This window comes from Micropterus salmoides, unplaced genomic scaffold, assembly GCF_014851395.1.
Source record: "Micropterus salmoides isolate LMB-PRFRI ecotype aquatic unplaced genomic scaffold, ASM1485139v1 Ms_hic_scaffold_12, whole genome shotgun sequence".
Lineage (NCBI taxonomy): Eukaryota > Metazoa > Chordata > Actinopteri > Centrarchiformes > Centrarchidae > Micropterus > Micropterus salmoides.
This window is the reverse complement of record NW_024040263.1, coordinates 26,572,486-26,597,385: the sequence shown is the minus strand read 5'-3', so window position 1 is coordinate 26,597,385 and position 24,900 is coordinate 26,572,486. Positions and strand designations below refer to the sequence as shown.

The following is a 24,900-nucleotide window of genomic DNA, read 5'->3' as shown; positions in this document are numbered from 1 at the left end:
CACACAAAATCTCTCCTCATTACACTCCCTTTCCCTACTTTGATGATATGCAAATATCCTTCCTTCACTCCTCCTCTCCTCCCTCCCTCTCTCCCGCAAGCAGCAAGCCTACACACACACACACACACACACACACACATACACACACACATCACACACACATCACACAGGCTAATGCGCTGTGGCAGCGTCCACAGACAGGCGGGGAGGATCAATTTTTCACCCAGTGTGCTACCGATATTCATAAGATAAGGCCAGAGAGGAGAGAGGGAGGAGAGAGAAAGGTGGGGGAAGGAAGGGGAGCAGCAGAGATGGTGATAAGGAAAATGGCGAGTGGGTGTAATGAAGGGGTGGGAGTTTCAAGAAAGGGTGTCCAGGAAAAAGGGGTGAGTAGGAAGCAAAATGTGAGAGGAAGGGAAAGAAGACTAGGGAGCAGTTATTAGGGAGGGTGAGCACGGGTGAGAAAGTAGAGAGGGTGGGGAAGTCTTGTGGGTGTGTGGGAGGGGTGAGGCAAGATGAGTAAGTGGGTTAGGGGTGGTAGGAAAGGGGGATGGGGTGTAGAGGGGCTCTGGGGGATGGGGTTGGGAATGGATGGGGTGGTAAGGGAAAACGAGGCATGGTGTGTGTGTGTGTGTGTGTGTGTGTGTGTGTGTGGGGTGGGGGGTGGAGGGGTATTTTGCTGACGTGCTCTCTTATTGGCTTGTTCAAACGCTGGGGGAGGGGCAGCCGCAAACCATACTCTCACCAGCTGTAGGAAAGAGCAGAGAAACAAAGAGAGAGAGAGAGTGGAGGGAGGGGGGCAGATATGTGTTTAATGTTGATATTCTGGTCTAATTAGATTCCCGTCTAAGTGGCGGAATGAATGGTGCTGATCAGATAGAAATGGGCGTCGTAGAAGAGGGAGCAGGCTTTGTTTGAGTTAGAGAATTCTGTTTTTAGTGCACACAAGGGGTTCTTGATCTATAATTTAATTTCACTTGAGAGACAGAGAGGAGCAAATTGCAAACACTGTCTCTTATGGATACATTCAAACTCACATTTATTCGTATTGTGTAGAAAAAGACAGAGTGTCTGCTGAATTTTATATGACACGTCATTGCTTTAATACTTCCAGCACTGCCTAATTGTTAGGCGGTGTATCTTTGAAGGTTACATGTGACAGTGAAGACATTTCAAATGATCCAAGTGGCTGAAATTTGTTAGTCTACATAAAAGTTTGCTATGAAAAAGAAAAACATATGGCTATGTACAGTATGATGCCTGCCTCGTCCATATGTATAAATGTAAAAATATTTGACTTTCTTTAAACATGTAAACAAAATTAAAGGGAGATTCAATTAAACAAACATGAACAGCATAGAAAAGGAAATACCATTCCAGCACACACAAGAAGGCAGATTGAGAGCCATGTGTTTGTGGAGCCCAGCTGAACCCCGCCTGCTAAACCAGTCCGCTGGCTGTGACAGACTGACAGGCAGGGTGGTGTGTTTGTTAGAAGAGAACAAGAGAAGAGAAACTGAGACAAAGAGGCAGAATGACCAAGGCAGACAGACACAAAAAAGAAAACAGAAAGGAAGGAGACAAATAGGAGAGACACAGAGCCACATACAAAGAGAAGAGAGGCGAGAGGGACGCATACTGTAGTTATACATGGAGAATGAGAGAGAGAGAGAGTAGAGGAAGCCAAGCTTTCTGTGGCTTAGCCAGACTGGAGCGGTGGGACTTGGCTGGCTGTGGACCCTTGGCTTCACTATTAAAGCAAGAGAGAAAAAAAAAATCACAGTCAAAAAATGAAAAGGGCAAAGAGCTATGCCAAAAATGCACAGGCAAGAAGCAACATATTAGGTTCTTTCCTTCTGCCGCCTCTCTGTTTCCCCAAGCAGATCTAAACAATAGGTGGGACCAGCCTCGAGAACTGAGAGCTATACACTCAGAACCCTCCTGAGTGACTGAGGTCAACGTTGGAAGTTTGAAACTGTGTATAATGAGCATATGATTTGCATAATACACAGTTACCCTTTTTTTTTTTTTATTTCCTCTTTAAGGTAGTCATCTTATCCTATGCAGTCTGACTGTTTCATGTACTGTATTTCTGTATCAGCCTGTTTCAAGTCTTCCTTGAAGCTATATGACACTGAATCAAATATTTAAACCCAAGATAGGCATGGTTGCATCATTTAATCAAATGGAAATATTGAAACGTGTTATGTATCATTGTATACATATTCAGGACCTGGTAAAACATCTCCATTAGAATATAATATAAAGTTCTGTGGGTTTGATTAATGTTTGTCAGAATGGCCTGAGTTTGTAATGACTGGGCCACCAGCAGGCCACTGTGCGTCACCACTTTATCACACTTTTAGCACTCTTGTTGAAACAAGATGAGTCTATAGCCGTGGACAGTTCTTCAAAGTTAGGCTAATTTAGTCTGAGGGGGCATGAATGTCTGTCCCAAAATGTAGGCCAATCCATCTGGTAGATGTTGAGACATTCCAATAAAAGCACTGGATAAAAAATCAGGGGATCAACAAGGTTAGTAGGATTCATCCTCTGGGGACCATGAATGTCTGAACAAAATAGTTGTTGACATATTTAGGTCTGGACCAAAATAGTGGACCGACCAATTGATCGACCAACTTGCCACTAGCTGATCTTAAAATGTATTCAAAATTCTAACCTTTACAATGTTTATTCTCTTTTGGAAAGCAGCTCTTGAAGTTATCACAAAAACAAATTTGTGGCATCACAAAACCAAATGGAAGCTAGAAGTTCAGTTCCCGGTTGTGATGTCAGTATCTGTTACATGTGTGCAAGTGTCGTGTTAGCCATTTGGAGGATTGGCGTTACACATCAGAGTGGCAGCAACACCTGTGTAATTCATACTGGCACAGGCACACACTCACACACACATAAACAAAGAACATTCTTCTACATTGGTTTCTGCTCAGGCCATACAAAACAACAAGATGTCCAATAATGCAATCTGACTGACCCAGCTACTCACAGCTACTAATGATGTAGTAATAGTTGCCATGCCATAATCATATCACTACGTAGAAGCATGAGGGGACTTATAGGCTTTACCAGATGAATAGTGAAAAACAAGGACTTATTTCCCTGACTTTTCCATCCGATGATACCATAAGTAGAGGATTATAGCTTTTAGATCGTCTGACTCCAGAAAGGTCGTCACAGAGGGGGATGTTTGTGGAAAACCAAACCCCAGAAATGGCTTGCCACACCATGGTGCACAGCACACCAAAATATCCAACCGGCTGTGCCAAAAGAGCACCAGAATGGCTTTGAAAGGCTTTGAAACAGTAAAGGGTGAGAGATTTTTTCTTTTTGGCTTGGTTAGAAAGGCTTAAGCAGTTTCCCTTTCTTTAACAATCTGACAATTCAAAAGAAGCAAGGAAAAAGATATTTTCACAATTGAAATTATCAGGGTAAAGGAAAGATGTTTCTTCTCTGTACCCCAAACAGGTACCGCAAAGTAAACCATGTGTTCCTTTGGTTATCTTCATCTGTCAAACGTTTGAAATGCTGCTTGATTTTGTTTGCCATATGTCTTGTACTGTGAGGCTAATTGTGTGTATGCAGCTGAGATGCAACCCCAAAAGCCATGTCATATTCTGGGCTTGGAGGAGAAAGGAGGGCGCCAAGAACTGAAACGTGATGACGAGTGGGTGTGTGTGCGTGTGTGGGGAAACAGGAAGCCTTCCAAAGGCTCCTTTTTTGCTGTGTGTGTGTCTGTGTATGAGTGTACTTTCATGTGTATGCACATGTGATCAAGAGTGCATTTATGTGTGGGAAGAAGGATTCCTTCCAGCCTCTTCCTGTGCTCCCCCCCACCACCCCCACCCCACATGCAATTTTCAAAGCCGGCGTCGGAGGGATTGGCCTCAGCAAGATCCAACCCACCAGAGGAGATGGAGGAGAGGAGCCAGTCTCTCTCTCTCTCTCTCTCTCTCTCTCTCTCTCTCTCTCTCTCCTCCAAGCTCTGTCTGTTTCCACCACTCACTGAATGTTACTATAAATCCTGTTCACACAAATACCCGCACACAAATATCTCTCTCCATCCAGTGTGTGTTAGTGTATCTCATATGACTTGGCAGAAGTGAACCGTGCATATGTGCGTGCCAGTGCGGGAACGTGTGTGTGAAGAGTTTTGGCAGTTTTCTCAACGCAGTCTTACCAAAAGATCCTCTGGGAAATGTGGTTTTAACGCCCCCTCTCTTCTCTCCTCTTGTTTCCTTTCTCTCTCCATTTCACTATTTACCTCGCCTCTCCATGCTCCGCTCCCTCTTTAATTTCTCCTTTTTCTTTCTTTCAGTTCCTTTACTTTTTTCTCTTAATCAACCTGTGGAAATCCTCCCTGCTTCTCCTTCTAGCTATTCCTTCTCACTCTAATGACTCCAGTCTATGCTTTTGTGTGTGTGTGTGTGTGTGTGTGTGTGTGTGTGTGTGTATACTCACTAGCTGTTCTCTATTAAAATTATGACATCATCATTTGCATAAAAAACATTGTAAGCAGTGCATGCATATAGGCTTCAGATTCAGGATGTAACTCTCCTAGCGCTGTCCACACACAATGAATGCTGATGGAGAGACATGATAGGTTATCCTGTAGGGATGGCTGGTCAGATGACAAAGCTACTTGGTATTCCATCCTTCTGCAAAGCATGACACACAGGAGAGGGGTGCTGGCAAATATGCAAATGATTAAATACTTCATATATTTCATAGCCTTCTGTAGTTCATCAGCAACAGAAATGATACGCAGATGTATTTGTGATGTGTGATGGCTGGGAGAATATACTTTCCATTTACCATCTTTCTTACTTTACCATCATAGGCTACTATACCTATAAATATTGTACTTTTTTACTCTTTCTGTGTTTACTTTTAGACGGTAAATAATGTAGGGAAGTACATGTAAATCATGTTAAGCTTCATTCAAGAAGTCCTTGTTTTCATCCAGTATAGTTGACATCTCTGCTTTGGCATAATTTACATCTACTTTCTAACATAATTTATCTAATCATTTCAGCTGTACTTGTATAACAAAACATCACATTCACAACTCTTCATATGTTTTGTGTGTAAAAAGCTTCATTTGTAAAGTAACTACTGAAGCTGTTAGATAAATGAAAAAGTAAAAATATTTCCCTTCAAAATGTAGTGGAGAAGAAGTAGAAAATGGAATGAAAAGTAAATGCTCAAATAACGTACAGGTACCTCAAATTGAACTTAATTACAGTACTTGAGTAAATGTATTTAGTTACTTTCCACAACTGCTTATCATAGTTTGCTTCTTTACTTCGGTGACATAGTCCGACCCACCGTGGACAGCTTTTTGAAGAAACGATCAAAGCATTTTTCTTCCTTTTCAGGCTTTCTACAACTTCTTCTTATAAGCAGTAGTACTCCCCAAGAACTGTAAACAGTAGTTTTGGAAACTACAAACCAGCTGCAACATAAAATGCTGTATAAAGGCCCACAGTACTGCATCCATAATAATAATAGAAAAATATAATGTAACACTGACATGGGTTATTTTTCATAATGAGCACTTTACTTTTCATACGCTGAGGACAGAATTTTGTATACTGGTGGTTTCCTTGTAATGGAGTATTTACACCTTGAGTTATAATTTGCTACTTTTACTTAAGTAAAATATCTGAATGGTTCTTCCACCAATGTATTTTCCTGCCTGCTACCATGCAGTCTTCAGTCCAAGCAAGAAACAAGTCCCACTGACATTGATAGGGATCGAACACACAGACTTTTGCCTGTATTCCACATTGACTTCAATCGCCTTGACGAAGTTCATCAGAGTTCGTCTTCTTTGTCCCTGCTGAGCTGAGGCTGGCTACTGTCTCCATCCTTGTCTCGCTCATCTCTCCTCACCTCTGTCCCTCCCCAAGTCTACTTCCATCACATATCCCAAAGGGAAAACTGCCTCCACACACACACACACACACACACACACACACACACACACACACACACACACACACACACTGTCTGTCCCTCAACCAACCCGACCTCACCCTGCCTCTCCCTCTGCTCTTTGGCTGCAGCCTCTTTATGTGATGTCATTGAGGAGAAGTACAGCCTTTTGGTGTGTGTGTGTGTGTGTGTGTGTGTGTGAGAGAGAGAGTATGAATGTGTGTAGGGTGTGTGTCTGTGTGAGTCAGTTAGCGGGGGGGGGGGGGGGGGGGGGGGATGTGTGTGAGTATGTGACAGGGAAAGAGAGAGAGAGAGGGTCGAAAGAAAGAAGGAAAGAAAGGCATAAGTGTCAGGTTTCCCTTTTCAATTCAGAGGCTCAACTCCTTGTTTTTAATCTAGAAAAGAGGGTGAAAACAGCAGGAAAGGGGAGAAGATGGCTGGGAATTTGAGCCGCTGACAGCTGTTTTTGTCCCTTCTCTCCTCACCCGTCTTTCTTTCTTTCTCTCTCCCTCTTTCTTTCTCTCTTTACAGTGTCATGGCTGGCTCGGTGAATATGCAACAGACTATGAAATGATACCTTTTTATATGCTTTATATCCGTTATCATATATAGACCTGATTAGAGATGCCGCCTGTCTCTTTTTTTTCTCCACTGATGATAGTATTTACTTCTCAAATCACAACCATTCTCTCTTCCTGTGACGTCTCACTCACCACATCCTGGTTTTGACTTGACAAGACGCAGACATATCTGCAGTTTAACGGTTTTCCTGTCAATTTTCAGTTTACACATCTATGCACACGTATGCTCTCATAGGATATCATCTCTCACTTCGCCAGCAAAAGCGCACGCATCCACCACTGTGTGATAAATAATTATATACCATCATGGTAGGCTACTGTCCAATCTGTGGGAAGCCCGTTTACTTTGGTGAGTCTGACCTCTTTAAATTATTTCACTCTAGATGTCTGTCTTCCTCTGTCTGGCTAGTGTTTTCTCTCTGTCATTTCCTCCTGATTTTTTTCCTCTCTAGCTCTCTCTCTCTCTTTCATTCTTTTACTTATTTCACCTGAATAGGAAAAAGTATTAATAAGAAAAGAAGCATTAATTTTTAAACATAACATTTTGCCATTACCACAGAACTCACAAAAAGGTAAGTCTATGGGATAAAAGAAAAGTAATGAACAGGTGAAAATATTGATAGTATTAATAATGGGCTTTTCTTACAGTGGCTATTATAACCTGCCAAACACAGCACAACTAAAGCTCATGGCTGCATTCCATTTAGATGTACCAGTGTTAAGGCCCTGTTATTGTGCACAATGACTCACAGGCACATCAGTAACATTATTACATCTTAGCTCTTCCTGCTCTGACAAGTCAAAATATCTGCTTTGAAAAAGGGGTTCAATACTCATTTTGACGTGCTACAAAGGTTGTAGGTGTACTTAAATATCTGTCCCTATTCCCGGTTTGGAGGGCAAAAAAATACCTTTCACACTTTCTTTCTTCCTTTCTTTCAAGCACATGCACACAAATGCACGCACACGTATCCATGATAACAACAGGATGTGGGTCTAGCCAAGCGAGCTTGCATGCTGCTCTCTGGGTTTCCTCCTCACCTTCTGTCTCATTTTGTCTCCCACACTCAACCCTAACTATTAAATGCACAGCAGCACATAAACCAACTATTTCAAATCGCTTTTGGTTGTTGTTTTACTGCTAGTTTTACTTTGTTATTCATGTAACAGCTAAGTTCAAATACTGTGATGTGACCTGGCCTACATACCTCTTTTCCTCACACTCTCTTGTCTATTTACACTGATGAAAGTAACTGTCTATATTCTGAGCACTTGAATCACTCAGTTTCTTGTAAATTAAACAACAAATATTGTTATGTGATTCTGTGTCTCACATTTCTGAGAATCCAGACATGAATAATGCAAAAGTCCTCAGATTTTTTTGGTTATATAACCATAACAAATATCCCACCCTGCCTCTGATTAACACAGTCTTTTTTCCCCTTTGGTGTAGGTGAGAAGAAGAGGTCCTTAGGGAGGGACTACCACCCTCTTTGTCTGAAGTGTCAAAAGTGCAACAGACAGCTCACAGCTGGGCAACATGCTGAGGTATAGGAGGACATGGATGAGGGAATATATGAGGAAAAATGTAGAAAGAAATTTGATTGAATGAATGAGTAGGATGAAGTAGTAGTAAATATGTCCTGCTGATTGTGTTTCAGTATGATGAGAAGCCATACTGTTCACACTGCTACCTGAAGATGTTTGGTCCAAGAGGTACTGCCTTGCCACTATGAAAGCGCACACACACACACACACACACACACACACACACACACACACACACACACACACACACACACACACACACACTCACACACTGGCACCCACATGCAATTTCTGAATCTGAGTCTTTTCTCTGTGTGAATCTTTCTTGACAGGTAACAGGTGACTGGTGTCGCCACGGCACAGTGCAGCTCCTTCACAGACTCCCGTTTGAGCCAAAATGGACAAACGCTGACATATGAAAGACCTGCTGGGTCTGTTTATTGAAAATGAATAAATACATATGAATGATAGACAGATTTATAAGAGCCTCTCTACTTGAGTTGAGGTGTTATCATTTATACCTCCACAAAATTAAATATTTATAAATGTGTGATGACCACTTTGTGCCACGTGATTGTTCACTTTTAAAATGTAAATTGATTTTGCTTGTAGAAAATTATAAGTCAGTATTAATAAACACCTCCCTGGGGGATGTCTCAGTCTCGTGGTTGACTCTGCAGACTTTGCAATCGGGAGGCCACATGCTCATATTTGGCTTTGCAGGGTGGATGTATTTGCTCCCAAACTAACTCTACTCTAATCACCGAAAACATATGTACATAAAAAAAGTCAGTGGAGCTATAGGGTTACCCCCCTCTCCCTCATCAAGCAGCCAGGGGAAAGGAGACGGAAGGAAGTAGGAATGGATGAGGGTGGTTGCTGTTGGCAGGATAAACCAGATCTTATGCCAGCAGAATCTGCTGGAATGGGTGCTACGGTGAGGCACACACACACACACACACACACACACACACACACACACACACACACACACACACACACACACACACACACACACACACACACACACACACACACACATGCATGCATTCATGCAGTGCCTTGACTGCTGCAAGGGCTTGTCACCCAGTGGTGGGTGAAGTACATACTGTAGGTTTGACACACACATATAGAAAGAGAGCCATGTGCTGATGTGCTTCTCTGTAACCTGTCATGTGTCACACAAGTGACATTTCAGGTGTGTGTCCTTGAAGGATAGAGAGACAGAAATAAAGGGTATGAAGAATAAAGGAAGCAGAGGCAGAAACAGTGTGTAGAAAGCTGATGGACAGAGGGAGAGAGGGCTGATGGGATTATTTTAACATCTAGCAAAGAGGTAGCAGAGGGATATCTGTGTGTCTCTACAGCCTGTCCGTCTCCCCCTCGTCCCCCCAGATCTCTCCTTCATCATCCCTCCTCTTCTATCCGTGCATCCACCACGCCCCCCTCCCTCCACTCCCTTTGCTCCCTCCGCTCCCTCTGCTCTCTCCTATCTCTATGTCTCCTTCACCCCCTACCTTGATAGATCACATGACTGCTGTAATACCAGCTGGCTGACTGCTCATTTGCATGTGTTTCAGCTACACTCCCTTATTATGGAGATTGGTGGTGGTGGAGGGGCCAAGGTATAGATAGGGGCTGAGGGTTAAGGGAGAGCGAGGAGACAGGAAGAGAGAGGGGAAAGTTAAACAGCGGAACAGAAAATGAGTCTAGCTGAGTTAAAGCATTAATCCACTGTCCATCCAACCAGAAGAATTGAGCTTAGGAAAATGTATCAATATCTTACCATAGGTGGCTGCAGGAAAAAGGCCCAGTTGTGGTGCAAACCTTGAGTTCAGGAATTACTCCTGTGCTGGCCATACATTAAGCATGATGATACTTGATGAGGAACAAGCCAAGTACAATTGGTCCATAAGGAGCAACAGTATTTTACATCAAAGAAAGTATCAATAAAGTATGTTTCTAAGGAAAAGTCATTTTGCAAAGCCCTGAACACTTTGCTCTAGTCTTCATTTCTGTATCTGTGTCGACATCTTGTGGCCATAAAAGTTACTGTTACATTTCAAAGGAAGGCAAGCAGTGACATGAATGAATGGACAGTGAAGGCATCAGCATACTTGTTTGCGAGTAGCCTATCTTTAACATTTTGAAGTGTGACGATTAATTCATTATCAAAATACTAGTGCTGTTTCTGTATCAGACGATTGCTTTTTAATTATTAAAGTTTAACCCATCAAGCAACACGTTAATTTGTGTTAAGATCTTCATAACGAAACCTACAAACATGTAGCTGAATGTAACCTAGAGTATTCAAATACCATGATTTCATTACTAATTCCATAAAGTCAAGACACAGGCAAAAACATGGTTTGTTCATGCACTGGTCAGTTTCCATATAGCCTAGGTTTTATTTCAGACCAGTGGAAAGAAAACTCCCAAATTAGACATTTAGTGATTTATTTTAGGCTACTACACTTGGTATACCAAGAGTTAGCATTATGCCTCATTTGCAAATTTAAACATAAAACATAAGAAAACTTGTAATACAAAAGTAATTGTCTTAATGTAGACCCCTAAGAGATCAAATGGTTATATTGTGAGATGATTTTTTTTTTTTTTGCCCTATGTGGCATCTTGCTGGATGGAATTTCACTTATTTATTTTCTCAATTCTCATTCTCTGGGCAAAAAATCTCCACTTCAGTAGCACTTACATTCATCAAAATTACCAGTTGTATTTCTTCTGAGGGTTTTTACAGAAGGGGTTGTTCATATATCATTCATAGCCTGATTTATATAACATTTTATTCCTAAAAACATGGCGACAGTATTTTCTGATTTGTGGAGTGATCAAAAGAGTTATCCAAAATTCCCTCTGTATAAACCTTGGATTCTAATATGTAAAAAAAAAAAAAAAAATGAAACAAGAATTTAAAACCTGGCTTTATCCAATATCCTTCTGCATAGATTTGCACTGATTTCTGTTCTGGAAATCTATGCAAATGTGTGCATATTTAATTCAATAATGCATCATTTGCAAATTTAAACATCCAATTTCAGAAAGCTTAATTGCCATAATTGCTTTAATATAAGTAATCAACTGGGGGAGTTTCATTGTGATAAGCTATGTATTAGTTAAAATGTTTACCCTATTCACCTGTATTGTCTGGTCTTAACTCTGCAGTGTAAAAGACTGATTGATTGTGATAAAGTGAAGTAAATGTAGCTGTGTAAATTAAGCTTAATATTGGGTCTTGTTCATTGTTTACAGTGTTTTCCAAAAAGAAGGGACAGACAGACAGAGAAAGCACTGAGATTTCTGTGCAAAGCTGCTTTTTTATACAGTCTATGGTTTCAAAGCAGGCCTACACATGATCCTAATTAAACAAAGCTAGTAGCCTATAACTACTTTTGTTATTTGTGTTTGTTGATTTAACTAGTATTTGGTTTATACCAGACCCTATATTAGATATAGTCTTCGCATATGAACTTGATATGTGTAATCTTGTTGTGAACTCTATGTTGCAGGGTGTTATTGTCTAGATGAAATTTAATCGAGAAATTGCAATCGTCTTCAAATTTGGGGAGTTCCTACTTCACTGGAGCACGTGAAGGCAACATTGACCAAAGGCGTTCTTTGGAGCATGTGGAGCGCATGCGTAGTGAGCTAAACAGGAAGCCACAGAGCTGACGAGTTTACGGATTATTGGTAAGCGAAAGCAGCTTGCTTTCAGACAATTTATTTGGGGTTTATGTACTCGTGGAAAGAGGGAACCCTTTTAATGCCAAAAATGGAAGGCTGACATGTTGTTCAATGTACATGTAATTGTATGTATTAAAAACTGAGCGACAATGATGTCAGAATGCGACCCGACAGAGACAGAGAGCAGCGAGCCCGCGCTGGACACCGGAGCTACAGCGGTGCCTGCTTCGGAGTGTAACTTTCACCCCTCAGACCGTCCAAAGGTGTTATTAGACAGGAACAGCTTAGGTTTGGGACTTGCGGTGAATCCTGGAGTTGCCGTCCGTATTTCGGACTCTTGTGAAAGCGTCTTGACAGAGCTGGAGACCGACGGCTCGGGCGAAGAGGCGCTGTTGTTACCGTGTCTAGCAGGAAGCTCGGCGTCCCCGCGGGGTGCACGAGAGAAGCGGAGCAGGCGGAACAGACACAGCTCTTCGTCGGATAAAGACACCTTGGCCTCCCCAGGTAATTGTTTTGAGATCAATGCCTTCGAGATCTGATTAGCGGCGGATAAATAGGCAGTTAGGTCAGGGAGCTCATGCTCAATCAGGATATGTCCTGACTCCTGAGGAATAAATGTTTTTTTGTCGCATATGGTTCACTATAAAAGTACACACTGATTACTGGTAACGTTAGGTGTGCAGATAACAGTGAATGCAACGTGGTCAAAACGGTGTTATGCAATCCCTCTGAGGAGTGTGAACCATTTCACTGTGGTTCCCCACTGGCAACCTGTTTGGGGCTCCTGGAGGGTCTTGGGCCTGATACGGGACCAATACGTTTGGTATTGATGGGATGAAGCAATAAGCGGTTGCCGCTTCACAGTAGAAAAGTAACTGATTTTCAAACAAACAGACAACTCTGCGAATGTTAAGAAAACTATCCATACATGTGTTGCATTGAAGGCATTTATCTTGTGTTTGCATGGAGTCTGTACCCTGTGAGTGTGTGTGTGTGTGTGTGTGTTTGTGTTTCAGTCAGCTGATGTAATCGCTGCAGGTTGTCATCCATGTTGATAATGATATGAGCTGGCACTTTCTCTTCGTGACCTTAACTCTACATGGAAGTCCTGCCACAAGTACAGTTAATCAATTGCAACACCCGTTTAATCACACTCTTATAATTGTATGAGTTTTAGTTTTTCTGTTAGTGCCTGCGTATTATTTTGTTTCTTATCTGTCTTAAATAATTCACAGCACTATATTTGTTTTGGACTATAAGAAGAAAAAGATGATGTAAGGGAAAACAAAGTAAAGGTGATCTAGTCACCATGGAAGCGGCACATTTTCTGACTTAACTGCTAACTGGTTTTAACACCTCTCACCCTCATACCGCCCACCTTTTTTTTTGCCCTTTCCCTGCAACATAACTTGGAGCATTTGTTTCCTTCTGTAGTCACCTCTGTTGGTCTTTATCTCTCTTTCTGTCTCTCTCTCTGCTGAGATCTATTGTTTGACCATGTTCTATTAGGGCCAGAAATCTGGGCCACAGATAGTCACACTGAGCCTAAAATCTCAGGTGTTAGGGTCCCATTTCCTGTGGCCTTTTAGAATAATGGTGTTATGGTCTAGGATTACAGCGCAGTTTTTATTCAGTGCATTAGGAGGCACAGATAGACCTGAGAACTGTAGTGTGTCGCTTTGTATGACATGTAATTTCATGCCAATCTCCATTGCAAATTCTCGTAGTTAAATTGGACCGTGCATATCTCACAGAACATCACCACAAGCATTGTGAGTCCAGCTAAAATTTGCATTTCAGCTTTTTGTTCACCTGTTCCTGCTACTGTTTTCTTTCACTGTCCATCGTCCGTGAATACTGTGAACAAAATGCATTTAATCTCGATACATTTGCATACGTTGAAATGTTTAATCATCTAACTGCCAAAGCACAGGATAAAGATTTTTAATGTGTATAAAGTAAAGCACTAATGAATCAAGGAAATGAGCTGCAATGCCTTCAACATAGAGCTGTGTAAAAAGTTCAGTGTGGCCACACATCTTAGCACTAACCCATTTGGGAGTGCAGTGTGTGACATCTCACACTCTGTGTATACTGCAGGTCAGCAGGTCTCTAGAGGGCTCTGAGTGAGCTGCACTCTGCTGTGACTGAGGTCTGTTGGGCCCAGTAACTGACCAAGAGCTCTGAGAGACAGATATTAAATATGCATAGGACCTCTGTGCAAGCAAACAGACAAACAAGCAAACACTCTGTAGTCCGATACAGTGCATGATGGTGATGAACAGGGGAGAGAGGAGGTATGCATGGGTATTATTTACCTTCACTCTGCTTGGCTTCTTGCGGAATGGGAATATTGGAAAGAGAGAGATTCCTGCCTCCTACCGTCACTAGTACACAGTGACATTGTTATACAATTTTATCAACAGTACAATCCAGTGCAAGTATACATCCATCATCAAGCAAGACAACTGAATAAATTCACAGATTTCATCTATTGTTGGAAATTAATTGAAGATCAAATATTGTGTCAACTGTGTTACTCGCAGAGAAGTTGTGAAGTATATCAAAGGCATCCAGCAGGTCTTTATCACTGTCTATCTTTAGGTCTGTGTTGACACAGTGTTATTTCCATATTAAAGTCAAGATGTTTTTAAATAACAGTCAGCTTCCCTGCAGACCACCAAAAAGTTACCTTGATGTCCACACCCCTTCAGTCACTGTACATCAACTACAAGGCCTCCCGGGGGGGTGGGGGGGGTATGCATTAACTTCATAGCTGAAGTTTATGCATATTTGGTTCATCAGGAGGGCTGGCAGTCGAGTCTTGAGGAAATTCGCTGTAAGAGGTCTGACCTGCTGGTGAAGTTTGTCCTGTTTACAGTGGATCTTAAAATATCGAGTGCTCTACTTTCAGGCTCCCCCTTAAGACATGGTTTTAATTATTTTATATCATAAACTTGGCCTAACAATTTCCAAATGGAACCGCACTTGATTAAAACAGTATAGTAGTATTGGTAGCAACTAATACTACTTTGAAGTGCACCTCATGCAAAGACCTTGAAAACATAAAAAATGCAGTAGTATGTGGTGAGAGAAAAATGAACAATACACGTAGGCACATATCATTCAACATGAGAACAAAAACAGCGTGGGTGGAAGTCCTTTAGAGGCCTCCTGTAAAATTCAAGCCTGTTTGATTGACAATGATAGGACATTTTAATGCATTTTGCCAGGTGTAGGTGGGCTACATGGCTAGCAAAACCCTGACCCGAATCTACTTTTTAAATAATCCAGGTCCCTGATGTCATATTTCTGTTCTGTCCTTCCTTCTGTTTAATTAGCTTCAAAGCTATCTTTCTATCCTTATCTCTCTGTGACAAATGGCATGTTAACTGTCCTCCTGTCTGTTTGTCCATTCTTCCTTCCCTCCTCCCTGTGTCTGTTCCTTCATCCCTTCTTGCATCCCACTGTGACTTTAGTGTGACTGCTACAGAGCATATGGAGCTCATGTCATAAGATTGGGCCGTCATCAAAGGAATATTTGGCACCCCATATCCATCAGAAAGCAGTGGCATCCAAAGAGTTATTTTAGATCTGCAAGGCAATAGCAAATGCCATTTTCCGGCAAGTGGCTGAGTCATTTAGCTCTGTCGCTTCACAACAAGAAGGTACTGGGTTTAAATCCACTCACCAACTGGACCCTTTTTGTGTGGAGTTTGCATGTTCTCTCTGTGCCTCTGTGGGTTTCATCCCACAATCCAAAGACTGCTGATTGGGTGACATAGTGATTCTAAATTGCCCGTGTGTGTGTGTTATAGACTAGCCACCTGTGCAGGTTGTAGCCCATCTCTCACCCAGTGTGTGCTGGGAACAGTTCCAGTCTCCCATGGATAAGCGGTTTAGAGACTAGATGGATGTCTCCAGTTTCACATACAAATTGCATGATATGACGTATAATGAGTAAAATGAGTATAGTGGGTAATTCTGACATGTAGATTCGCTTATAAGCATAGAAATATGCATTATTTAAAGATGATAAATGATTGTTATGATTTTCAGTTAATTGTGTACATACATTTAATGCATCTTATAAATTTGTTTTTTAGGGGCTTTCTAAAAAATGTATTCCCTTTTTTTTAACACTTTGTATAAAGCAATAGCGCATAAGATGGGTTTCACAAAGGTGACCTAGAAAAATATTATTCATTATTCATACACAAATTTAAAAGGGATTTACTTTAGTGGCAATCTGCTCCTTTTTTATGCTACGGCACAGGGGACAGGAGGACTGTTGCCATGTTTTCAGTAGTGAACCGTGATGAGATGGTAAGGGCGATGGGGGCAAGCTACAGTCATCTCTGATTGAGACTTCAGACTTTAAAATGATTCCTCCTGATTTCACTTTTTGCTTCTTAATCCTGTTCATGATGTACTTTCTACTTTACTATTCATAATCCCTTTAACATTTTGTTTCAGCATGCAATTTGTAGAAACGATACCAGGAATATTATAATTGTGTTGCAGTTACGAGTGTTCCTGTAATTGTTTGATGCAGTGATGCCGATGGTCTAGGAATGAAGGGTCTTTCCTGATTATGCTCTGAGGTTTGCTAAACTGTATTACCAACACATTTAAACTGCAACATTATGTTTTTTAATGCCATATTTTGATAGTGGCATAAAGATGCATTATCATTGTTCCATTCTTTGAGTAAAGCCATTGCTATTTTACTGTAGCAGAGTCTGATTGCCCACAATGTAAATATGAATATTAATCTGAACTTTTTCCCATTCTAGGTACCAACAGTGGGGACTTCAACCATTTCCCTGAGGATCCCGAGTTTGCAGATATCATCCAAAGGGCGGAACAAGCTATCGAAAATTCCTTCTTTCCAGAGAGGATTTCCCAGGGTTCCAGTGGGAGCTACTTTGTCAAAGACTCAAAAGGGGTGAGGAGGGAATGACACTGATAAATGCGGAGGGGAGGAGAGGACGGACCATGGATCATGGACTGAAAATAGCTTTAAAACATTTATCTTTTACTGTTTTTTTTTCCTATATTCCCATTTCCGGTTCAGATTCATCCAGCTAGTTTAGAAATGCTAGCTGGCCATTAAACGCGCTAGCTTTACGACATTCAGCTGACTGTAAGCTCCCTGTGAGGTGGTTCTGTGTTGCTGTCGAGCAGAGTCACGGAGCTAAAAGGAGTGAACAAGAGGTGAGGAGTTGCAAAGTTCACAGGAGGAGGACTCTACAGTGGAGACTCGCTCAATTATGCAGCCATTGATGCTCCGATTGATAACAGATAGGCAGCGTGCATGATGAGCATCACATTAACAAGTTTATTGTACGCTACAGGGAAAAGATATTGATCTCTAACTTGTTGGCGGCATCTCTGTCACTTCACATTTGTTTCTTATAACGTGTCTTAATGTGTGGTTCTTCAATCTTGTTCTTTAAAGGTCCCATAAAATTGCAATTGGCTATTTGTGTCGCAGTTATGCCCCTGTGTGTGCTGTGTTTTCCCACTGTTGCCGTGTGCCAAATGTATGTAAGGCATTTTTGATGTAACACTTTTTATCATTCTCTTTTTCTTCTACAGAAAATCATTGGTGTTTTCAAGCCAAAGTCAGAGGAACCTTACGGTCACCTGAACCCCAAATGGACCAAATATTTTCACAAGGTACACTGTGTCACATGTTTTATGTTTTTGTCTGAACAGTCTGAAGGAGTATAAGCAGACATGTCATAACACTCCAGTAAAAACAGGTTTCTCACGGTTTCATGGTTGCCCTCTAACTCTTTCCCTCTGTCATTAGCTGTGCTGTCCGTGTTGTTTCGGCCGAGGCTGCTTGTTGCCTAACCAGGGTTACCTTTCAGAGGCTGCCGCCTCACTGGTTGATACCAAGCTCGGTCTGGGGGTGGTGCCGAAAACAAAGGTGAGGGCTCCTAATGTTTATGCATGTTATTGTAAAGAATTACAATTTTCATCATGCCTCCACAATTTAAACTGAACAACTTAACTGAAATAAAACAAATTTCTGAATAAATGTATTGAAAGAGAATACTGAGTGAACACCTGAATGAACCTTGACATAGATTATGTTACATTCTAGCTGTAGGAGAAACTTTCCAGTGGAGGTTCACAAGGAGTAACTAAACCAGTGTTAACTGAGCATCTTCCTTTTTTTTATCAGGTGGTGTATCTGGCTAGTGAGACGTTCCACTACAGCGCCATCGACAGAGCCAAATCTAGGGGGAAGAAGTACGCCTTAGAGAAAGTCCCCAAGGTGGGACGACGCTTCCACAGAGTGGGCCTGCCACCCAAGGTAACAGTGGTAACAGTCTAATGTCACCAACCTTTAGCTGTTTTGTATGAGGAAACACTTCTCTTGTTAATTCCTGTGTGGTATATTAATGTTGTTGTATATACTGATATAATTGTAAAACTAACATATTTTTTGTTTTCAGCATATTTATGGTTTTGTGTTGTTTTTTTTCATGTTCGTATACATGGTCTGCTGTCACGTCATTATGTAATGAAAGAGTTGTTGTCTCAGTGAGTGGAGGGTTTAGAATAGCTGCTGAGGCAGGCCTGGCAGAAGGCTGTAAAAGGAACACTGTCTGTCTTTGTGTTCCCTGAAAAGACAGGTTTATTGAAATAAATAGGTCAGAGGAAGCATAAAGGGGCGCCCAGCAGCTCACCTGGTAGAGTCCTAGGTTCATTGAAATGCCAAAAAATAAACTTGGGAAAAAAAGAGAAGGCATACATGTCATCTTTGCTTTAAATTGTTTTATTTTCTAAACATTTAAGAGGGTTAGTGTATTCTTATCTCTTTCATAGTGTACCATATATTTAATCAAAAACATGTATAACAGTGTGTTGTGAGGCTGACTTCTTGATGATCTACAGCTTTGTAGATATTTGACGTTGTGAAAGGGTGGCTGAAAAAATGTGTTCAGGAAGTAGTATGAGGAACTTGGTTTCATATTTCAGCTGTCATGCATTGCTGACATATTGGCCTGTTGACATCACAATTTCATATTTTACATCACTGCACCAAATCATTACTATACTAGCAAACTGTCTACTATTTTCACAGTAACGCCGCAGTACGATTTATAATTTTTTTGTTGTGTGTATGTGATGTGTTCTGTGGTGTGTTTTTTTTCCAGGTGGGCTCATTTCAGCTGTTTGTGGAGGGTTACCGTGAAGCGGATTACTGGCTGAGGCGCTTTGAGGCAGAACCTCTGCCAGAGAACATCAGGAAGCAGCTGCAGTCACAGTTTGAGCGGCTGGTGGTGTTGGACTATGTCATCAGAAACACAGGTGAGGCCCCGTCTGTGTGGACATTTTAACACGGTGTGGTAGCCATTTACCGTCATTGTCACCGCTGTTCTTTCACACTTCATAGTTGCTTGTTGACATTGTCGGCATATTTGCATGTTCATTAGCGTGTTACATTGAATTTGCACTTGTCATCATGGCCAGTCATTTTGAAAGCTGTCTAACTGTGCTCTCTGGCCTCACCTTCGAATGAAAACCTCCTCTTACTCGACTCCATTTTCTCTTTGTCTTCCTGTTAAGATCGCGGGAATGACAACTGGTTGATCAAGTATGAGAAGCCAGGTGAAGGAGGAGAGGAACAAAAGGTGAGGTTAAATCCACACATACTTAAGTGTGCTGAGACTTCTAGAACATTTTTTGTCATGACTGAACTGCTGGCATGTGGATTCATTTTCCTCTTAGCACACAAAAAGTGTAAACAAACACACTCGGTCAGTCATTCACACACAGGACACACAGGGGCCCACATAGACAGACAATAGCTTTGATATTGCAGGTCTGGAACAAACCAGTGCCCCAGTGACTTTGCTGGTTGCAGCAACCAGAACGCTATCTGACTCCCTATCATCAATCATTATTTGCCATGTATTGATAAATGAGCAAAGGTTGCCATCTCTCTGTCCAATTAATCGGCTTTTGACAGTGATCAATAACAGGTCTGGTCATCAGTCATTAATCATTCAGTCACTTGATGGTGATGACTTCTCTAATCCTCTCTCCCCCTCTCTGCAGGATGAAGAGTGGCCAGAGAATAGTTCAGACTCCTGCATCAAGATTGCGGCAATCGACAATGGCCTGGCCTTCCCCTTTAAACACCCGGACGAATGGAGAGCCTGTATGTTGGTCTCTTTCCTTCCTCGCCTCTCTTCAGTCATGTCTTTACCACTTGCTGCCTCTGTCAAACCTTACTAATAGTGGTGTGAACAGCGGTCATCCTGGATTCTTCTTTTTTTGTTATTTAGTCTGTAAAATGGCAAATGGCCATCACAAGTTACCAGAGCATAACATAGAGAATTATTTATTTAAATAATTATAATGATAATAGCGTATATAGTAATACTTTTAATATGTGAAAGACAAGAAAGGAGTTTTAGATACTTGTTCTTTAAATTTCAAAGCTGTTCTCAATCAGGCTGATGATGGGTTAAAGAAATCTTTGACATCTTGGGAAATACGCTGAACAGAATTATAAATGCAACACTTTTGTTTTTGAGCTGAACTCAAAGATCTAAGACTTTCTCTATGTACACTAAAGGCCTATTTCTCTCAAATCTTGTTCACAAATCTGTCAAAATCTGTGTTAGTGAGCACTTGCCGAGATAATCCATCCACCTCACGTGTGGCATATGAAGATGCTGATCAGACAGCATGGGTATTGCACAGGTGTGCTTTAGGCTGGCCACAATAAAAGGCCACTTGAAAATGTGCAAAAACAGAAGTGTTGAGTTTATAATTTTGTTCAGCGTATATGCTTTCCTGCTTGAAACTTTGACGAGAATATCGATACCACTCTCACATCTGTACTGTAAATATAAAGATAGAGCCGCCAGCTCAGCATTAAGATCATATAACTCGACTGTGTGGACTCAGTTATAGACCCGTGACCCTTCTGACGAAGTGTACTGTTGTGTTGTCTCCCTCCATCAGACCCATTCCACTGGGCATGGCTCCCCCAGGCCAAGGTGGCCTTTTCCCAGGAGACCAGAGAACTGGTGCTATCCCGCCTCTCTGACATGAACTTTGTCCAGGACCTTTGTGAGGACCTCTATGAGATGTTCAAGGTATAAACCACCTCATACCTTTTATTTTTTTTCTGTCTCTCCTTTTCTCTGTTTACACACATTAAGATTCTTTAATAAACAAACAGCTGTTTGGCAGCAAAGTAACACGTGCACTTTTGGTGACACAGGACACCTGCTAACTGGAGTTATTCTTTTTCTCTTCAGACCGATAAAGGCTTTGACAAAACCATGTTTGAGAGACAGATGTCTGTAATGAGGGGACAGGTGAGTTTTTTTAAGAGTATTTCTGACTGTTGTTTAGTCTCTCTGCCTTTTCTGTGTCTCCTTTGTGTTCTTTCCTATTATATCCTACCTCGCTCTCCTTTCTCTCCTCCGTGCCCCACTTTCAGTCACATCTGTTGTTTGCTCTAACTGCACAACCACTCATCTCAACCTAAGTTCTCACCCTCCACCCTCTACACCCCTGCCTCCTTCTATTCTGCGCCTCACCTCTACCCCTGCTGTTCTTTTTCCTCTTTGGATTAATGACACTAAGTGTGTTAAAGCATAATGATTAAAGTGGGCAAAGAAACAGCTGATTGTACTTCCGTAGAACAAGTCTCTTTTTTGAGGTAGTTCTCTTAATTTACAGTGCCCAGTGTTTTGTCTGTTTAGGCACCATGATGCTGTCTTTTATTACCATTAGAGCTAAAACAATTCATTGAAACATTAGAAACCTTTTTGATTGATTCAGTATTGAAGTGATTTTTTTAAATAATTAGATAAACCTGGACTAGGCAATTTATTTCAGAAGCATTTTTTTTGTAATATTTGTTAAGATTCCGATAGCAATCGATAAATCAAATGCTCTGACACTTAAATGGAAAAAAGATCTGGTGTCTGAGGCTGTCACATGACTCTAATAAGCACCTTTGCACTACTTCACATGAACATGTGTTTTGGAGGAGTGGCTTTGAAGGGAGGCCTAAAGGGAGGGGCTGGGTTTTTTTCAGTTGGATACAAAATCTTGCTGTCTCTTGCTAGTTTCTCAAATGTTTCCAGCCCCAGCTTTAAATCTACAAAGTGACTGATGAGACTGAAGCCACAGACATTGACATGAACTGTTTTTAATGTGTAATGTGATCTTGTCTGGCTTCTATGCTTCTTTTGTTTAGTGAGCTGAAGACAAATTTACACCCTGGTGGACAATGAAGATATATTCTTTTCTACTGGCTTAATCCACGTTGCTTTAGATTTCATAGATGCTTAATCTCACAGACACTCTCAAATGCAACAGATGCACCAGTTCTCGGAATGAAATATAAACCGCTTGCATGGTTTCTCTATTTCATACATCAACAATCCTATTTGTCACCAGGTATTGAACCTGACCCAGGCGCTGAAGGACGGGAAGAGCCCCATCCAGTTGGTGCAGATGCCCCGGGTTGTAGTGGAGCGTAGCCGCTCAGGCGGCCAGGGACGTGTGGTCACACTTGGCAACGCCTTCACACAAACCTTCCACTGCAAGCGGCCCTTTTTCTCCTCCTGGTAGTCAGGGATGTGTGAGGAGTGGAGCTGAGGAGAGACTTCTGCCCTTTTTTGTCCTGAAGTCAGGAGGCGAGGGAGAAGATGTGAACATCACACTGGAGGCTGCTTATTTCCTTGGCAAGGAAAGAAATGAAGAGGAAGACATGGATGAGGAAAGTAAGATTAGGAATGTTTTGTGAAGGAAGTGGGTTTAGGACCATTCCTCATTTTGTGAGGAGAGAAGCATTGGAGCTGGAGCGATTGGCATACCAGTGTCTCTCAGAGACCTTGGGGCTGTTTGTGGTTACCATGGTGACTTGATTGGATAATCGGCCTTTCCACAGAGGTGGGCTTTGTTTATTGTTAGGAGGCAGAAAGGATTTTTTTTTTTTTCCAACCCACCCAAAGTACCTACTAAAGTCTCTTGCAAGGTCTAATAGTGGGGCTAATGGCCAAAGAACATGCACTTCCAAACCACAAAGTAACAGATCTGTGGTGGTGTTTGGGAATCTAAAGGACTGGTTTCACAGATCCAGACAGTCTTGTTCCTGGTCTGGGATAAAGTCTAAAGATTTTAGCTTTGCCTTGTAGGATTACTTATTAAAATAAAGATGTGCTCTTGCACTGCTGGAAGTGTTTGACTAGTGCTACACAACTGGGTCAAACCGCTCTTTACCCAGTGTTAGTTTTCAAAACCACATCTGGTGAACAAACACAAAGTCAGTGTCTTCAACTCTCACTACTGCCAAAATCTGTTTGTGGAAGGAAATTTTAAAAGCCTCAAGAAAAGTAATTGTTGAAACTTGAATATGAAACTTGGAGAAGGAGGACTAGTAATACACACATTGCTTGAATGTAATCTGTTTAGGATTTCTATACAGATTCTTGCTCCTAAGCATTTCAAAACGAGTGAATGCTGTCAAAAAAATAGACTTTTCCGGTAACAATGAATGTATTTGTTGTTTGACATGTATTTAATTGCTGGCAAGCAGCTTTCTCTTGAACCTCGTGGCATGGGGGATGGCACCTCATCCCTCCCCTTTACAATACAATATCTGAAGAGGAAAAACAAAACGGAAGGACAATATTTCAATGCTGTTGTGTTTTCTTATATATGCATCTTGAAATTTTTAATCCAACTCAATGATTGTATGAGAAAAGTTGTATATTTAACAGATGAAAAATAAAAATTGGGAAATTTGATTTTTGTTTTGGTCCATCGTATATGTTACAATTTCTCAGAAAAACGCTGGTGATCGCATAAGGAATACGATCATCATGAAATTCTGTCAGTCTGCTGAGAAAACAACATGGTACACAGAGTATTACAATTCTGGTATGGTTCTGGTATTTACTTGATAAGGTGTGTTCAGCAGAGCTAAGATAACTTGGGCGGGACTTGTTTACGTTTACGATTAACTGGTGATGGAAACAGCAATGCCTCAAGCCAAAGGCAGCTACTAATAACAGACCAACCTGGCGATACCTCCTGTATTGTGCTGTCTGTGTTAACTTTTTGAGGTAGGCACTAAGCTAATTTGCATGACATCTGAATATACAGTGAACCTCACCTATTTGATTAACATTTCAATGCTTCAGTGCATTATGGGTCTTTTCAGTTTGTTATACCCTCGGGATAAGTGTTTTTCCGCTTGGTATGCAACTAACAATTGTTTTCAGGATTGACTGTGTTTTTTTCTTCTATTCATCGAGTTATCACTTGGTCTATAGTGTTAGAAAAATTACCATCACAATTTCCCAGAGTCCAATTTGCTTTGGTCCTAACAATCAGAGATATTCAATTTACAATAAACTGAGTGAAGCAGCAAATCCTCACATTTGGGACGCTGAAACTAGTGAATGTTTGGCTATTTTTCTTGACAAACTGATGATCCAATGTGTTTGCAATTATCGACAGATTGATCAATTGTGTAATTGTTTCAGCCCTCTTGCATCCTATAGACAGGAAAATGGGGATTTGGGGGCCAATGCCTATATTATTTAGCATGGTTCACCACCAAGGTTATGCTGCTAATCAATAGCTTTAATAAGTAGTGATGCTATACCAACAACACAGCATTTCCCTGTCTTCCTTGAAATGGAGATCCACATTCTTGCAGTTCATGCTACAGGTTAGACTGATAATGGTTTTAATGGAGGCATTGATGAAGAGATGCTCTCTCTGCATGTGCAAAAAGAATACATACTTCCTCCACAGTATGCTCCTCCCCAGCAGTGACACGGAAATGGAGTAGTTTAAAAGTTTCACCGCACATACTCATCCGTTTAGACAAAGGCAGGACCCACACATACCGAGCGAGGTGCAGCACACATCTGGAGAGGAAATAAAATGTGGAAAAGTGTGGCAGCATGACCAGTGCCTGTCAGCAGTAGGAAGAAGGGGGGCACACAGCATAACACTGCCACCATGTGGAAAATGTTTCCCTGATGCTAAATTTAAGGCACAATTTGTAAAGGCGCAATTTAAATAAATTCAAAATGCTGTTTTTCAGTTTCAG

The 24,900-nt window shown here is 41.4% G+C and overlaps 2 protein-coding genes across 2 annotated transcripts; both read left to right on the top strand.

Moving 5' to 3' along the window:
• The first annotated feature begins 6,669 nt into the window (after positions 1-6,669).
• Positions 6,670-8,736, top strand: zgc:195282 (uncharacterized protein LOC100192223 homolog). Its single transcript, XM_038714317.1, has 4 exons — positions 6,670-6,885; positions 7,990-8,084; positions 8,198-8,252; positions 8,417-8,736. The coding sequence occupies exons 1-4, from the start codon at positions 6,843-6,845 to the stop codon at positions 8,425-8,427; spliced, it is 204 nt and encodes a 67-aa protein (XP_038570245.1). The 5' UTR covers positions 6,670-6,842; the 3' UTR covers positions 8,428-8,736.
• A 3,009-nt stretch (positions 8,737-11,745) lies between these two features.
• On the top strand, positions 11,746-23,584 carry pi4k2b (phosphatidylinositol 4-kinase type 2 beta). Its single transcript, XM_038714316.1, has 11 exons — positions 11,746-12,290; positions 16,583-16,734; positions 17,388-17,468; positions 17,605-17,724; positions 17,983-18,114; positions 18,962-19,115; positions 19,374-19,438; positions 19,866-19,968; positions 20,781-20,914; positions 21,080-21,139; positions 22,233-23,584. Exons 1-11 carry the CDS (start codon positions 11,936-11,938, stop codon positions 22,404-22,406), a joined length of 1,530 nt encoding a protein of 509 aa, XP_038570244.1. The 5' UTR covers positions 11,746-11,935; the 3' UTR covers positions 22,407-23,584.
• The last annotated feature ends 1,316 nt before the right edge of the window (positions 23,585-24,900 follow it).

Bases quoted from the DNA above. Each gene is read 5' to 3' on its own strand.
- pi4k2b (XM_038714316.1), top strand. From the start codon at position 11,936: ATGATGTCAGAATGCGACCCGACAGAGACAGAGAGCAGCGAGCCCGCG. The intron at 17,469-17,604 runs GTACACTGTGTC...CTCTGTCATTAG, and splicing joins GGACCAAATATTTTCACAAG to CTGTGCTGTCCGTGTTGTTT. The intron at 19,969-20,780 runs GTATGTTGGTCT...TCCCTCCATCAG, and splicing joins CCCGGACGAATGGAGAGCCT to ACCCATTCCACTGGGCATGG.
- zgc:195282 (XM_038714317.1), top strand. From the start codon at position 6,843: ATGGTAGGCTACTGTCCAATCTGTGGGAAGCCCGTTTACTTTG. The intron at 6,886-7,989 runs GTGAGTCTGACC...CCTTTGGTGTAG, and splicing joins TGGGAAGCCCGTTTACTTTG to GTGAGAAGAAGAGGTCCTTA. The intron at 8,085-8,197 runs GTATAGGAGGAC...ATTGTGTTTCAG, and splicing joins CAGCTGGGCAACATGCTGAG to TATGATGAGAAGCCATACTG.